At 41.8% G+C, this 16,625-nt stretch overlaps 1 protein-coding gene across 7 annotated transcripts in view; it reads left to right on the top strand.

Annotated features, from left to right (window-relative positions):
• The first annotated feature begins 828 nt into the window (after positions 1-828).
• TPD52L1 (TPD52 like 1) overlaps positions 829-16,625 on the top strand; it is a 54,134-nt gene continuing 38,337 nt past the window's right edge. For 6 of the 7 annotated variants that reach the window (XM_062632390.1, XM_062632388.1, XM_062632389.1 and 3 more), the window contains exon 1: positions 829-966. In XM_062632390.1, coding sequence (XP_062488374.1) covers positions 948-966 — 19 coding nt within the window. In that variant the 5' untranslated portion in view covers positions 829-947. Of the gene's footprint in view, positions 967-1,100; positions 1,122-16,625 lie in introns of those variants that run through there. The other variant, XM_062632391.1, reaches the window with a different exon arrangement.

Raw genomic sequence — 16,625 nt, 5'->3', positions numbered from 1 at the left:
CTTCACTGTGCTGTTGTTAGACCAGGGGAACTTGTTCACTCAGGTGGGCAACCTGCTGCTGCCAGTGCCCTGGGGCTCCTTGCTTGCCCTGGAGAGAAGACTTCCCTCATAGGGGACAGCCATGGCTTGAGGTGTGGTGCAGGGGAGATGGAGAACAACATCTGTGCAGCTGAGGAACCTGGATGCTGGCCAGGGCTAGCTTCAGAGCAGAGGGTCTGGCTCAGGCAAGGGGCCCAGATTGTGAGAGGGCCACCAACACCGGGTTTGTCCTTGGAACACAACAGGTTTCTGTGGGGAGGTAAACTGTCCTATCTTTGCTACTTTTGACTCTTAAGATGGAAGCTTTGTCTGTACACTGGCCTCAGAGTCCAATATTTAAGATTAGATTTCGTATTAAGAGAAGCAAGAGTCTGTGCAGTTAGGCAGTAGGCAGGGGAAGGGCCCTGAAGAGCATCTCCCCTTTCCCACACCTACCTCGCAGGCATGTTCCTCTTTACTTGCAGCCGCAGCAGATGCGACCTTGCCCAACGGGGCTTGCAGGCACTGCTGGGATTGGTCTCAACCCTCCACGGTAGGCCTCAAGGGAAGGCCCCTCTCCTTGAAGGTGACGGCACCACAGGTCTCTGTTCCCGCGAAGGGCACTTCTTCGCTGTCACCCTCCGCAGGGCTCCCTGTTGCGGGGGTCCCTGCGCCCGCTCCCCAATGCCCCCCAACACGGCCGGGCCTGCCTCTTACGTGAGGCGACCAGGGCGAGCTCAGGTGAGCGGCTCCGGCTTTGCTGGCGCCTGGCCGACAGGTGGCGCTGCCCGCTCGGCCCGGCCTGGCCCCGCCCGGCCCGGCCCGGCCCGGCCCCCTTGGCGCGGTGGGGAGCAGAGCGGCCGGTAGTTCGTCGTGGTTGTTAGCGCTACGGAGTCGCAGATCTGGCGGACAGCAGAGCCCCCAGTGTCATGGAGCCGCAGGCACAGGGTGAGTCTCGGCGGGACTGAGCCCTTCCGTGGCTGCCGCTTCCCCACCTCGGGAGAGGCTGAGCCTGCGTTGCGGGGAGAGCTTGAGTGCGAGTCGCGACCTGGGTATCGTCCGCTTCTCTGGCCGGGGCGCCGAAGAGAGGAGCCCAGTCTGAGGTACCCGTGAGGGCTCTCGGGTGACCCGGTGGCTGCCGGCGCCCCGGGCTCGCCGTGCGCCCTGTCCTCCCTTTGGTTTTCCTTATTACTCTACATGCTTGGGGTGCCGGTGTTCTCTTCTGCTGCCGCTGCTTTAAGGGTGTGACGGTCGAGTAGCTGGGATGCAACTTCGCGTTAAGTTAACCTCGGCGAGAGTAGGGTGTGCAGTTGGTCAGAAATAGAGCCGTGCGCGGCGGGGGCCTGCCGGACAGCCTCGGGATGCTTCGGGCAGACACCCCGTACTGGCTCTTGCGGGGGCGGGACAGGACCGGCCGCATCGCAGCCCTAGCCTTGGGAGGAGGCTGAGCCGGACCACTGGCGCCGCCAGCAGCGGGGCTGCGGCCGCGCGTCGGCAGAGCCCTCCGCCGGGGTCAGCCTAAAGCGGGGTCTGCTAAAGCGTGTCTGATGTTCTGCCAAACACTGCTGTCGTTAGTTTAAAATTAACTTTTTCTTTTGCAACAATTATGATTACGTTAGTTGTTCACCTCTCTCTATGGCTAAAGTTAACTGGCCTTCAGAGAACAGAAGGAACTTTTCACGGAAGGTTTCGATGATGTTTGGGTCAACCTAAGGTATTTAGTCAACCTAAGGTATTTAGCATATAGAGGTCTTGCTCACCTTTAAGGTCTTGCTTTTGTTTTGGAATCATAGAATGGTTTGGGTTGGAAGGGAGCCCAGGGATCATCCAGTTCCACCGCCCTTGCCATGGGCAGGGACACATTCCACTAGACCAAGTTGCTCCAAGCTCCATCCAACCTGGCCTTGAGCATTGCCAGGGACGGTGCAGCCACAGCTTTTCTGGGCAAGCTGTGCCAGTGCCTCACCACCCTCACAATGAAGAATTTCTTCCTAATATTTAATCTAAGTCTGCCCTTTTTCAATTGAAAGCCATTCCCCTTTGTCCTATCCCTACATGCCCTTTTCTGAAGAACCTTTTAACTTGGCCACACATGTTGTAAATCAACAGTATGAAGCAGGTAGTACAAGTATTTCTGAGAAAGCAGGAGTTTTAGAAACCATTTTATGTCGTCTCTAAAATAGGGAGATGAAGTTAAGGGGGAGGCATATGCTTATTGAAACTAACTGACAAAATAGCTTTCCAGAACAGTTTAAAAATGCCTTAAACAAATACACATGTAAGAGGCAAATGTTGATTGCAAATATAGTTGTACATAAAGGAATACGGTGGGAAATTTGAGTTCATGATTCTTGTGAAAGAGAAAGCCTTTCCTGTCCTATCCTAATGGATACATAGCAGAAGCTGATTGGCAAAATAAATAGGTCTTTGGCTCAGTTCCCAGGGTTTTTAAAAGTCAGTTTTAAGATTATAGCATAAGACTTATTTAAACTAATTTTCCAATGGGAGCTCCTGTTCTTTATACAGGAACTTCATATGTGAAGGATTTGATAACTTGTTTTTTTTTGTAGAACTGATGGAAAGCAGTATCTGATTCTCATTAGCCAGATAGTGGTATATGTGCATGTGAACTTTCTACCTTCCCTGACTGGTAAAATGAATAAATATATTCTTAGTAGGTGTTAAAAATTCAAAACAATAAATGTGTTTTGCTAATGTACATTTTGATTAGCAACTCTGTTAGTACCACAGGTCTTTATTAAATTCTTCTTCTGGATGAATATGTATTGGCTAGTGAGAGACTATAAAAGCATTTTGTATTGCTTAATGTTATCTAATTAGGCAGTCTTAGCCCTTCATTTTTCTGCATGCAGTGAAGGAGCTCAGGAGCATTTTTTGTTTGGTTTGGTTTTGTAATCTTAAACTTAGTTGACAGGAAGACAGATATAGGACTTTTCAAGGCTATACTCAGCTGAGTCACTTTTTTCTTCTATATCTCACCTGTGTGTTTTATTTCTACAGTTTTTCAGAACAGTTGCCCATTACCTAAAACAATCTTTCTTTGATACGCTAACAATACAAGCTAAGGTTTTTGTGGTCAGTATTTGCATGCCAACAAACCTTTGTACTGAAAGGTCCCTCTTTCCTTCCAGGTTTAATTTGGTGCATGCTACTGCAGTTATGGAGCTTGCTGGCAAAAAGCATTTAACCTGTATGTGTCTAATACAGTTGAATTAACAATTAAGTACCTGGCCAGAAATCTGAATTCTTCAACCCCATTATGTAATTTGCAGAGCATAGTTATAGCAGGTTACTAAAAAAACAGTAACAATTTGCTTGGGGGAAAAAAAACCCAAACCAAAACACTTCTAAGTATCTGCTTAGCAGGACAAATATGTATGCATTTTAATAAGTTTATGAATTGCTTCTAAGGACCCTTTAGCCCACAGAGAAATGAATTCTGAATGGTTTGTTCCAGTGTGCTTTGCTGGGGGATTCATTTGAATTGAAAAGACAAAGTAAAAGCTATAAATTCTAAAGCTCTGTTGAATTTTTCATATTTAACATATTAAAGGTTTTCATCAAAAGTGCTTTTCTACAGAATTGTGTTGTTTGTGCCATTTTACTTTGTCCTGAAGGGAGGCTATGCCTTTGGATCAATTTCACATATAAGAAATGCATACATGTAAATACAAAATGTAGATTTCTCCAGAGAAGGAAAATAATTGTCAGCATTTTTAAGTAGCAGCATGAATCAGCCTTACAAATCTTAACTTAAATCTGTGGACATTAAGAAGTATTATTACGTGTAACTGTATCAAGATAGAGGTCACACCTAACATCGGGAGTTTCTGTGTCATTCAAGGCACAACATAGCATCTGAGCATCTGTCTGTACTCCAAAGACTGTGGAAATTAAATTCTCTGTTTTTTATCTTAAAGCAATAGAGAGTTCATAGGCTGAAATGGTATTACTGTTACACTGGAGTATATTGAATATGTCTTGCAGCATCCACACTAACTAGATGAGATAGTCTACCAGACAGAGAGTAATAGTAATTAATGTTAAAATTGTTTTCTAAAGAAATAACCATATGTTCCATGTTCAAAAAAAAAAAAACAAACCAAAAAAAAGCATCAAAAAAGGTAATAAAAATCATAAGTTGTACTTCACATAAATTTTATCTTCAAGCCTCTGGGTGCATTTTTCTTCAATTGCTTTTTCCTCTTAATGGTACTAGAGTTAGTTGCTATGTTCCCAGGGTCAGCTCTACTTATGCTGGGGGCTAAAAATTCCATAAGAGCATATTTGTTTTCCTTCTTGTGGCTGTCAGGCGTTTTCAAAGTGAAGAGTTTGGAAGTCTGAAGAACAGTATTTCTCTGTGAAATATGGGAAGATCAGAGCTGTGTATTTGCCTCTCATCACACTCATTCTACTCCGGGTCTAGGTTAGCTGACTATCCTGTGTAGTCCTGCTTTCTAGTTTAAAGCTATGAATGTCTCTTAATCCTGTCTCTAGTACTGTGGATATCTTCATCTGAGAGTCAGTGTGACTTCTAGCACTGAAGCTTTGCTTTTCATAGAATAATTATGGTTGGAAAGGACCTTAAGATCATCTAGTTCCAACCCCCCTGCCATGGGCAGGGACACCTCACGCTAAATCATATCACCCAAGGCCTTGTCCAACCTGGTCTTGAACACTGCCAGGGATGGAGCATTCACAACCTCCCTGGGCAACCCATTCCAGTGCCTCACCACCCTTACAGGAAAGAATTTCCTTCTTATATCCAACCTAAACTTCTCCTGTTTAAGTTTTAACCCGTTATCCCTTGTCCTATCACTACAGTCCCTAATGAAGAGTCCCTCTCCAGCATCCCTATAGGCCCCCTTCAGATACTGGAAGGCTGCTATGAGGTCTCCACGCAGCCTTCTCTTCTCCAGGCTGAACAGCCCCAACTTCCTCAGCCTATCTTCATACGGGAGGTGCTCCAGTCCCCTGATCATCCTCGTGGCCCTTCTCTGGACTTGTTCCAACAGTTCCATGTTCTTTTTATGTTGAGGACACCAGAACTGCACACAATACTCCAGGTGAGGTCTCACGAGAGCAGAGATCACCTCCTTCAATCTGCTGGTCATGCTCCTTTTGATGCAGCCCAGGATACGGCTGTCTTTCTGGGTTGCAAGCGCACACTGCCAGCTCATGTTCATTTTCTCATCAACCAACACCCTCAAGTCCTTCTCCACAGGGCTGCTCTGAATCTCTTCTTTGCCCAACTTGTAGCTGTGCCCGGGATTGCTCCGACCCAGGTGTAGGACCTTGCACTTGGCATGGTTAAGCCTCATGAAGTTGTGTCAAGGTCCCTCCGGATGGCATTCCTTCCCTCCAGGGTATCAACGGAACCACACAGCTTGGTGTCATCGGCAAACTTGCTGATGGCGCACTCAATCCCGCTGTCCATGTCACCAACAAAGATGTTAAACAAGACCGGTCCCAGCACCGATTCTGAGGGACACCACTCGTTACTGGTCTCCAGCCGGACATTGAGCCATTGACCACAACTCTTTGTGTGCAGCCATCCAGCCAGTTCTTTATCCACCGAGTGGTCCATCCATCAAATTGATGTCTCTCCAATTTAGAGACAAGGATGTCATGTGGGACAGTGTCGAACGCTTTACACAAGTCCAGGTAGATGACATCAACTGCTCTACCCCTGTCCATCAGTTCTGTAGCCCCATCATAGAAGGCCACCAAATTGGTCAGGCAGGATTTCCCCTTAGTGAAGCCATGCTGGCTGTCACCAAGCACCTTGTTGTTTTTCATGTGCCTTAGCATGCCTTCCAGGAGAATCTGCTCCAGGATTTTGCCAGACACAGAGGTGAGACTGACTGGTCTGTAATTCCCTGGGTGATCCATTTTCCCCTTCTTGAAAATGGGGGTTATATTTCCCTTTTTCCAGTCATTGGGAACTTCACCTGACTGCCATGATTTCTCAAATATGATGGACAGCATCTTCGCAACTTCATTCGCCAGCTCCTTCAGGACCTGTGGATGGATTTCATCAGGACCCACAGACTTGTGCGCGTTCAGATTTTTAAGATGGTCTCGAACCAGATCCTTTCCTACAGTGGGCGCAAGGTCTTCATTCTCACAGTCCCTGCATCTGCCTTCCAAGACTTGGGTGATGTGGTGAGAGCCTTTGCCAGTGAAGACCGAGGCAAAGAAATCATTCAGAACCTCAGCCTTCTCCAAATCCTGTGTAGCCAGTTCTCCTGAGAGCTTCCTGAGGGGGCCTACGTTCTCCCTGGTCTGTTTTTTATTTGCTACATACCTGTAGAATCCCTTCCTGTTATCTTTAATACCTCTAGCTAAGTTTAATTCTAACTGGGCCTTAGCTTTCCTGACCTGGTCCCTAGCTTCCTGTACTCTTCCCATGCCACCTGTCCTTGCTTCCACTTATTATAAGCCTCTTTTTTCAATTGAATTTTCCTCAGGATCTCCTTATCCATCCAAGGAGGTCTCCTGGTCCTCCTGCTGCACTTCCTTCTGGCTGGGACATGTCTCTCCTTTTGCAATAATTCTCCTTCCTTTTGTTTTTCGTTTTTTTTTTTTTTGTATGCAGTTGTAATTGTACCTTCCCCTTTCTCTGTTGTGCCCTCTCGGGATTGTGATTCTTACCCTGGTAAAGCTTTGGTGTGCAGCATTCTGCTCTTTGCACTTTTACCTGCCCAGGTAGCTCAACCAGCTTCTTGCATTTCTAGTGTCTGAATGGGGTTTTGAGGCATCTCCTATCCTAGCTGCTATTCTTATGGCTGCTCCTGACACCTCTTCTGCATCTTCTGCTAGTGGTGCATTGTAGCTGTAATAGCTTGCTGTGACTATGTATATAACTGTAAAATATTGTGGTGAGAGGTGTTGTTAGTTCAGATGTTAGACGATGGCAACTCCTCAAGGCCTGTGTCTTGTAGCACAGCACTGCTTTCCTCTGCTGCATGCAGCTGACATGTGCCGTCTGTCATCCTCAGGCCAGTTCCATCTGGCATGCGAGGTTATGGAGCAGAGAGGCAGCACCTAGGCACATGCCATTTGGCTGGAGTTTATGATCAGAAGAAGTGTTACAAGTCACGCCATTAGACCAGCGGCACCTCACATTTCACAGTCAGATGGTCTGAGGTCTCCCCTGTTGGGAGGCAGTAGTGAGGAGGTCTTGCATTCCTGTGATGTACAAGACTCGCCAAAACAGGGCATTGACAGCTTGTTCAGCATTCTCTCTCCCTTTTTCTCGTCACTAGCTATTCATGTAGTTACTAATATGGATATGAATCTGGATAGAGAGTTTATTTCATAGTGAAAAGTTGGGAATATGGAACACATAGAACTGTTGACTTCGTTGCAGCAGCCATGTGTTTTGGCCATCATGCCAAAGCACAGTCTTGCTGGAAAGCATCTTCCCTAGCCTCATGTTTGAGGTTGGTGGCTTTAGCAAGGAACACTGACTGTTTTGTTCTGTGCTCACCTTTCCCCTAAGGGTATAATAAAACTAGTAGTTTGGGGCTGGTTTAGTGTAATTGTTCTGTGCAAAGAAAATCCCTCTCTTGCTGGGTAAGTCCATCAGTGCACAGTTTGGTCAGTGTTGATACATGTGAGAAAACAGGAAGGATGGGGCAAGGGGAACCTTAGTTTTTTTTGCCCAGCAGTAGCTGCTAGTTCCTTCCATTGTGAGTAATCTCATTTATATTCCCCAGCTATCTTTGCAAGGAGAGTGCCTGGCCATACATGCTTCTGAGGCTTCAGGTTTCAGTCGAGTTACCTGGGGGTTATGCGGTCTCCTTACTGTGCTCACTGCTGCTCTGCTATGGAAAGCAGAAGAGAGGACTTCACAAAGGGTCAGGATGATATTGAGGTAATTGAACCACCCAGTGATAACCTGCGTATTTAACTGCATGGTGGAAGTCTCAGCTGCTCTGTTAATAAGATCGCATGAAGATGAGGTCAAGTGAAAACGGCGGGCTTGTAATTTATAATAGGATTCTTTAATATTTAACAGGAGTGCACAGTACTCAAGATAATTGCTCTTTCATCCTTTTTATACTAAAATGAGGGAAAATATATGCATGGAATGTGTTGCTGGGTATATCAGATTTTAAGCAAATAAATGTCTGAAATCAAATGCAGTGCTTCTGTTTTACCCTTTTGAACTTATACTGCTTTCAGCTTTATGACACTTGTCACAGGATGAAATTCAGTTTGCTGAGTCTGAGAATATTTGACTGATTTCATGCTACACATGAGAACTGAGACTAGAAGATGGTAGGATTTGGAAGAACTGTAAAAGAGAGACATCCTCTAGAATTTAAGGCCAGTCTCATGAGACATTGTAACTGTCAGTTTTACAAACATGAAGATCTAAAATACAGAACATGCAAAACCAAACACATCAAACCCTAAATAAAGTTTTTAAATTCTTGCTCTGTGTTTACTCCTGTATCTTCTTTTTTTCACAGGACTGCTGGTCTGAGTCCTGCTGTGAGGTAACACAAGTACAGTCTGAGTCTGCTCTCTGTCAGTGCTCTTAAGTGCATTAATGGGAAGATGAGTCTGATGATGCTGTTCTGCTTCCTAAATTGTGTAGTACAGTACAGAGATGCATGCAACTTTTGAGCTGCTTTGCTTAGGCTATGTGCTGCTTTAAAGTCAAGGATTGATGGCAAAAGACTACAGAGGTGTTGAAGTATGTTCTATGTGGTCGTATTTAAAAATTTAGATAATGTTTTATAGCTTGTTTTAGCATAGTCCTGTAATTTGGGTTTAGAAAGACTGTAGTCAATACTTCATTTCAGAAAGTGTTTCAAGGGTAAAATTAGGCCTGTCTAACTAATCAGAAAATACCTCTTGCGGTACTATATAAATATGGCATCTGGTCATGCTAGTTTTATCTGGTTTTACTGTATCTCATAGAAATGCACAATTGCAATGCCAAATTTTAGAAATGTCTGCTGTAGTCATATCGCTGCTCTCTAAGCTGAGCATTTTGGCTACTGTGTTCTTTAAACCCACTGAGTACGAGAAATGATGAGAAGGGACTAATAAATGTGGATTCTAATACCAGATGTCACATCTCTCAAAACTTTGGCCATATTAGTTGATTTGTTTGATTCTCTAGGACAGAGGTAATACTGCTTAGCCACCTTTGAGATTCATGGATCAAAATCATAATAGCAAACTCAGGCTATCATCATCATCATCGTACTTCTGCATCTGTGGCCTGGTTAAGTGTCACAGGCAGGTAACTGTAAAAGGCACAGTCATTTAGCAAGTGCTTATACCACACTTTAACACGAAATTTCATTTTCTTTCTCTTGTGGTGTCTCTCATTCCTTCTCTCTTGCAGTTTGCTAAAACAAGTAGAAAGTCAACAGTGAGGATCTCTCTGCAAATGTTCTTCTTCAAAAGTGTAAAACAAATGCAAGAGCATGACATATGTAAAATGATACTGCCTCAAGTACCATCTTAGACTGAGTCTTCCATTTTCCTTTTTCCTTTTGAAGCAAGGAGGACTATCAGGAAAACTTTGTTTCTGGGTTTTTTTGTTAGTTTTCTGGGATTTGGGTTTCATTAAGTTGCCCTGGTATCACCTCTAATTTGCCTTAGCATGTGGTTATCCCTGTGGTCTACCAAGAACCTAGTCAGTAAACTATTGTAAAGTAGTGAAAGTACTTAAAATACGTAAAGGAAAGCAGTCACTTTTAAACTTTGCTGTTCTAAAGGCAAATTAGACTTTTGATGTTTTTCTAAGGTAATGGAATTTAAAGTACTTGTAAGAGCAACATATTCCTCAAAATGCAAACTCAGGAGTAACATTTAGTGTATCACAGGAAAAAAGGTTCTGGTGGTGCTTTTGGCAGAGAGAGATACAGAATTACACTCTGAAAACATTTTCTATATTCATGCAAGAATAAAGTGCCCATAGATATGGTGTTGGTTTTCCGAGTAAAAAGTGTACAAGATGTTTTTGTAGGAGGCAGTGCAGTTTATTTTCATGTGCTTTCTAGCTGAAAGGGCTACTTTTGTTTGATGGTTAATGAAGTTGTTAGGACCTGATCCTAACCAGGTCCTGCTCAAGCTCTTCTGAAAACCATTTTTTCTGGGTTTTTTTATTTCCCTTTGTGCAGCCTGATTTCTGACTGGATTTTGCTTTGACTTGTGAAAAACCCTTCCTCTTCAGCCATCCAAATACAAGCTGTCTCTCATTAGTATTTGTGCCACACTTCAAAATTGTATTTAATAATTGCCAAATAATTAAAATTACTAATTTAGAAATAATAAGAAAGTATGCAAAACATGATTGAAAACTAACTGTGTATGGAGTGGATTTAAAAGGCTATATGATTTATATTCTGTAAATGTTTATAAATTGTGGCTGAAGGGAGCTGATGCTCTCCATGTTTGCCTCTTCAGTAATGGATTAGGTTTTTCTGTGTTCACCTGTTTGTTCAAGTGCTCTTTTTTCACCAGTTTCCTCGCCAGGAAATTGCCTTGCCACCTGGGTGGAACTAAGGCAGTGCAGATTTGTGGTTACAAAAGGTTGCTCATAACCATCTTAAAGTTTTAAGATACCTTTGCACAGTTTCCTTGAAATAATTGTATTCTTTGTGCTTTAGGTGGATTTAATAATAACTTGTGCTGCTGATGCTGGCTAGGGCATTTTAGGTGCTTATCTAATTCCTGTTTCTATGTTTCACACTGTAATTAAAACGTTCTTAACTCCACTGAGAAGACCACAGGTCACTCTGGAAAATCCTAACATATTTTTAGAGAATGATATGGAGCAAATGTGTTTAGTTAGAGTACTTTTTGAAGGCCTTAAATGCATTGTGTTCTTTCTCTGCTGGATTGATGCATGCTAAATTTTCATTTAAAAGTGATCAGAGATAGCTGTATTTAAACACAACCAGATTTTCCTTATAGACAAGTAAAATGTATGTGCATTACAGAGTTAGAGGGGCAATTATGCCGGGAACAGAAGATTATCTTCTGCTCGAAGTATTTTAATAGGCAGATGGCAGCTATTAACTTATTACTGTGGGAGGAAGGAATCAAAGTCATAATCAGGGAGAATGATGTTTGTCATGTAATTAAGCTATCCAACCGCTGCTGTACACTGCAGAACCAAGAAAGCCATGTGGTCTTGCAAGAGTAAATCCTTCAGTTGTGGTGTGGGTCAGGTGGTGCAGAAGCTTTGATATCTAAGAAAAGAGAATGGTAAAGAAGGAAAAATTACTTGAATAGCCTGATTAAAAAAAAAAAAAAAGGCTGCTGAATAATGTCATTCAAATAAACTGAATCACAGTGTGGTTTTGTTTTTGAAGATTTAAATAAGGTCTTTGTAGAGTTAAATAACAGATACTGTCAAGAAACTGGAGGTCAAATACTACAGGTAGAGGGAAAAATATGTCTCCCCTTGTGGTTTTAAATTGCTTCAAAAATAGAAAAGCATAGATAATGAGCAGTATAGATGTAGTCTGCATTAAGCACAAGGAATAATGAAGGGTATGTAACAATAATAGTTTATACCCATTCAAGAGAGAGTCAAAGATGGGAACTAGATTTAGACCTAGATCCAGAATTAGAGGCTGCTCACTTGTGTCCAAATGTGCACAGAAATATGGAGCATGAACACATCCTGAAAGAGGAGCAGCGGTATGCTGGTCATAGTTATGTGCTGCACATGGGAATCAAGGGCAGGGATAGGGTAAAAGCGAATAAAATTTTTTAACAATTAAGTTGAATAGGTTTGAAGATGTGAATGGAAGTTATTAGCAGAGATGCAAGTGTTTATTTTGGGAAAGTTCATTGTCATCCTTATTAAAATCTTGTTATGTAAGGCAGTAGAAGAGCAAAGAACAGACAAGAACTGTCTTGTGCTCTCGTTCTAGACCTTCTTAAGGTACAGATGTTACAATACATACGGTAACAGACTGGGTAATTGTATGGATTAGAGGGTTAAGTGATGTTCTTGCCACTGCATGTGATCTAATGAAACCTTAAGGGTGTAGGACCTCATGCCATGTGCTTAGCTAAACCCCTTCCTTCTCTTACCACTTGGCCTGCCATCAGTGTGTCCAGAGCAGCTGTCAGAGATGCTAACCCTCTTTAGTTCAGGGCTTATCTTCCTACAGATTTTCAAGCAGTCAAAATCCACTTTGTGTCAGCTGCAATTCTGAGTGGTATTTGAAGGTAAACCAGGGACCTCAAGGACTGAGACTATACGGCATGGCTGGAAGTGCCAGTGTCTGTCTCCTATTCTGCTAAGCAGCCTCTACTCCTGCAGCACAGCCATTTGTGTAACTTAGGCCAACTGTAGAGGCATGCCTCCTGTCTTCAAACCCTAACAGAAGGAAAGGCCAAGAAACCTGTTTCTATGGGAACAGATATCCAGGGCCCTATACCCCAGATGTCTCCACCCACAACCTCACCAAGCGAACACATTTCTTGGTAATGGCATGCTATAAAACTCTGAGTGGGCAAAGCTACAAAATTAATGATGCCAAAAACTCTGAAGGCCTTAACATGGAGCATAATGTTAAAAGCAGAATCATAAATACCTCATTTCACAGTTCAGAGTGCAGGCAAAAAAAAAAAAACAAACAACAAAACCAGGGAAAACCAAAGGAAACTTTAAGCTGAACATGTCTGGTTGGATGGTGATGTTTTGATTGAGAAGTATTTTGTGTGGCCTGTGTCCAGGGAATTTGTTACTCTAACTCCATATTCCAGATTTATCAGAACAACCCACCACAGCAATGAATACCTACCTGTAAGGCAGTGCCCTTGCAAGAAGTGAGGTGACACAAATTAGAGCTGCTTTTCAATAGATTTGGAGTATTTGTTTTAACAACTAAAATTGTGTTATATTTCAAACAAAAGACCTGTGCAAGGGAGGACATGGCCTTTATCTCTGGTAAAACTGATTGTTTTCAAGTAATATTAATATAAGTGAGCTTTATTTTCATTGGTTTTAAGTGTGTATGCGATTGTGTTACAGGTAGATGCATCCAAGAGTAGGTCAAGTTTGTTTAGGGAAACCTGGAGGAAGTCTGTACTGTCAGATGATATCCCCCTTAGGAAGGCAACAGTGCAGGGGTACAAAGTAGCTAGAATAAAGAATTTGTCATGTACCCAGTTATAATTGTTTCCTGTGTATTTTCCCTAGTAAGTTTACAGGATCCGAAGTGACATGTCTGCCTTACATATTAAGATGGCTGGATAGATGTGGGAAAGAAAGCAACCTGCTAGCTGCAGCGATTTTGCTCATTTTTTAAATTAGACTTACAAAGATCTTGTTAGTTATGTGCTTTATTATCTAAAGAATACAAGTTATAGCTACTTTAATCATTTCTTTTTTAAATAAAAATATAATTTTATCACTTCTTGCAGCACAGATACTTTGTTGGAAGTTAATTGTGGAGGCTTGTCAGTTTAATTATACTGCTGTTAGATTGTTATCTAGTGATACACTTTTGCAGCTGGCTTTAGAAAAGTACAATAAACTGATCCTTTCTTAGGAAGGAAAGGTTATTAAATCCTGCCATTAAATTTCTGTGATTTTGATTGTGAAGTAGATGTGTGAACTTAATTACAGAATTGGTGGGATCTCAGTCACTTCTACCAGCTGAGAATGGGGCCCAGGGTGCCTGTCTATTCTGAGATTAGAAAAACGTACCTTTTTGTATTTTTAGTATGAAAGGGTGGGTTTAAGAAATGTGACTGACAACTTCCACCTCTGACTGCCAGCATTTCCATGTCATAGTTCTTATCTTCCCCTGCACTGCTTTTTCTCTGGCCTGATTATATATGATTTATTCCTTCATTTGTTTTATGCAGTCTGTTGCAGTTTCTAGAGTACCTTATTTGTAGAGAACAAGTTTCTTTTGTGACTCAGTGTCATACACTTTCTCATTGCCTATTATTCTATCGTGACTTCATCTTTTTTCTCTTTCTGTTCTGCCTAAAAAAGGAAAAAGAGATGATAACCCTTCCACTTGTGGCATCTTTTTCTTACCCTTGACCTCGTGGAAAGTTGTGCATAATGATCACTAGAAAGCACAGTAAGTGGTACAATACAGTCATTACTTTCAGTATTGACATGATAGAAAGAAGCAGCTGCTGTCTTTAAACTGTTACATTTCACAACAATTGCTTTGAATTTCCATAGCTACAGCTTAGAAAGCAATGTCACCCTTGTCTTCCCCAGGCAGGAGCATTATTATTTTATAGAGAGACCTAGCTATAGAATAAAATGCATAAGATTGTCTTGCATTTCTGGACATTTCAGATAACTATTTTATTTGGAAGATCAGTTCTTGGATTGAAGTTTGGTACATACTCTTAGTAAATTATATATTTTATTGATATGTTTGCTTACCATGACTGCTATTCTCACTTTCATCCACTGCACTTCTGCTTTTGGGATGATTATCAAGTTCCTTGCCAATGTGTATGGCTTCTCGGTGCAGCGGTCAAGCTGTGGAGTCTGTTTTCTGCCAGTTATTTGTGTGCAGATTGTCTCTCTTCACAGACATAGATTGGCATCTGTGTCAAGGGCTTCTGGGGGAAAAATAACATACAGAGATCCTCAGCGTGTGAATAATTTCTTTTGATTTTAGTAAAACAGTTTAAATAATTAGCACACTATGACTGAATGTTTATCCAGGAGATTCAAATAAGTGTTCCTTTGTTTGGAAACCTGCCAATCTATCTCATAGCTGTGGATAGATTTATTAATGGCTGTGTTTTTCAAGGGTTAAGAGATGGAATGGGAAGGCTTAGGAAAGTCCATAATGAGCTGCTCCAGGACAACTGAGGCCACTTATTCTGAGATGGTAGACTATGTCCTAGACCTCTTGAACATCCAAAAGCTGTTCTCCCTCTCTCTCTTTGACACTACCCCTGACCCAAACTTTACTTTTACGAGCATGCAGGTAGAACTGTTTCAGTTCCCTGCACATAAAACGGTTGGTAATTTGACAGTAATGATTCTGACCATTCATGTACTTGTGGCTTCATAGGGAAAACTAATTTAGCTATTGGAAAATGTTTCACTTTGAAATTTTATGCTCCTGTATTTTGTCAGAAGGAGGCTTAATTGAGAGTTAGGAAGTAATAAATATCTTCCCCAGTCCTGTAATTTTGGAGAAAAAAATGATTGAAATTGATTTTACAGCTACCCCAGACTTTCAGTAAGCTATTGGGAAAACAGAACCTTGAAATGTTACCTAGCCTGATTTGCAGCTTCCCAACAAGCCTATTTTAATAAGCAGCTAATGATCATTTGAATACTATTATTTAAAGGAGTGCGTATTTAAAGAAGAAGATGGGTATTGCCTGGAGGTAAATTGAGGTTTGCTGTAGAAGCTATCATATTCCAGTGCTGCAGGAAAGATTTGCCTTGGTCATCTGATCAAAATGCCATTCTGTATTTTAATTCCTGTGAGAAGTTACAGATTATTTCTATAACTGTAGTTACATTATGACTATGTGTAGATATCTATTGTAGTAGTTATTATCTCCATAGATATATAGATTTAATTCCAGGTGAACTGAAAACTAGTTAAGTTTCTTCTATCCCCAAGGAAAAAGTGAGAAGCTAACAATAAGAGCTATGTTATGTGTTCAACTGCAGGAACTGTATGTGTAAATTGAATGTCTGTATATATGCACAGACGAATGCCTGCATTGCTAACGTGCAGAATTTTTTTTTTTTTTCTGAGTGAAGTACATAATTTTTGAAATTGGACATACATGGTGAAGAATAAAAATGCAGTGTTATTTTAAGATTCTTAGATGCCTAAAATTTTTAGATGCCTAAAAATGGCACTCTCTATAGTGTAGTTTCTAGGACTCAGCTCTAACCATTTGGCTGAATCAACTCATCCTTGTGTGCATTTTCATGAATTGTTAGATTAACAAAATGTGTGTTTAACAAAATATGTAGCTAGGTTAAACACACCAAATAGGATCCTACCTTGTTCCTTCATTTTTAGAGTTACTCGTGGTTAATTCAAGACATATCACCAATCCCACTGAGCTTTTGTATTCTATTATGCTTCATACCTGGTATGTCTATAACCAGTGTCTGAAAGATCCGTTTTCTGGGCTGCCTAGTTGATAAGACCTTACAGTGGCAGTTAAAAGAGGAGGCTGTGCTTCTTGCACAGGGTAGAAGGAGGGAAAATATTTTGGAGTCAGCAACTACTGGCAGTAGGAGCTGGTTTGCTACTAGAGTCATTACAATTCTTAAATATGTTGCTGTGAATTTTGCTGCAGGTTCCTGTTCTCCTTGGGGACTGCAGAACTAACAAGTTGTCTTACAGCAGTTAAATATTGCTAGCATGATTTGTTATGGTTTTGTCTTGTGGTTGCCTGACTTCCTTGAATTCAGTTAATACTATTCTCCTGAGGCTGTGCTGAGCTCCTCCTAGGTAAGATGCTGTAGGAACCTCACAGAAGGTGTGCTTTGGTGGAATGGAGGCTGTGGTATCTGGAAGTACAAACTTGGACTTTTTTTTTCTCTTGTCATAAAACAGATTTTATGAATGACCCTTCCTCCC

The sequence above is a fragment of the Pezoporus occidentalis genome, unplaced genomic scaffold (assembly GCF_034315485.1).
Source record: "Pezoporus occidentalis ecotype Australia unplaced genomic scaffold, CSIRO_AGI_Poc_V1 ctg39, whole genome shotgun sequence".
NCBI lineage: Eukaryota > Metazoa > Chordata > Aves > Psittaciformes > Psittacidae > Pezoporus > Pezoporus occidentalis.
The sequence above is the reverse complement of the archived record's forward strand: the minus strand, read 5'-3'. Positions and strand labels throughout refer to the sequence as shown.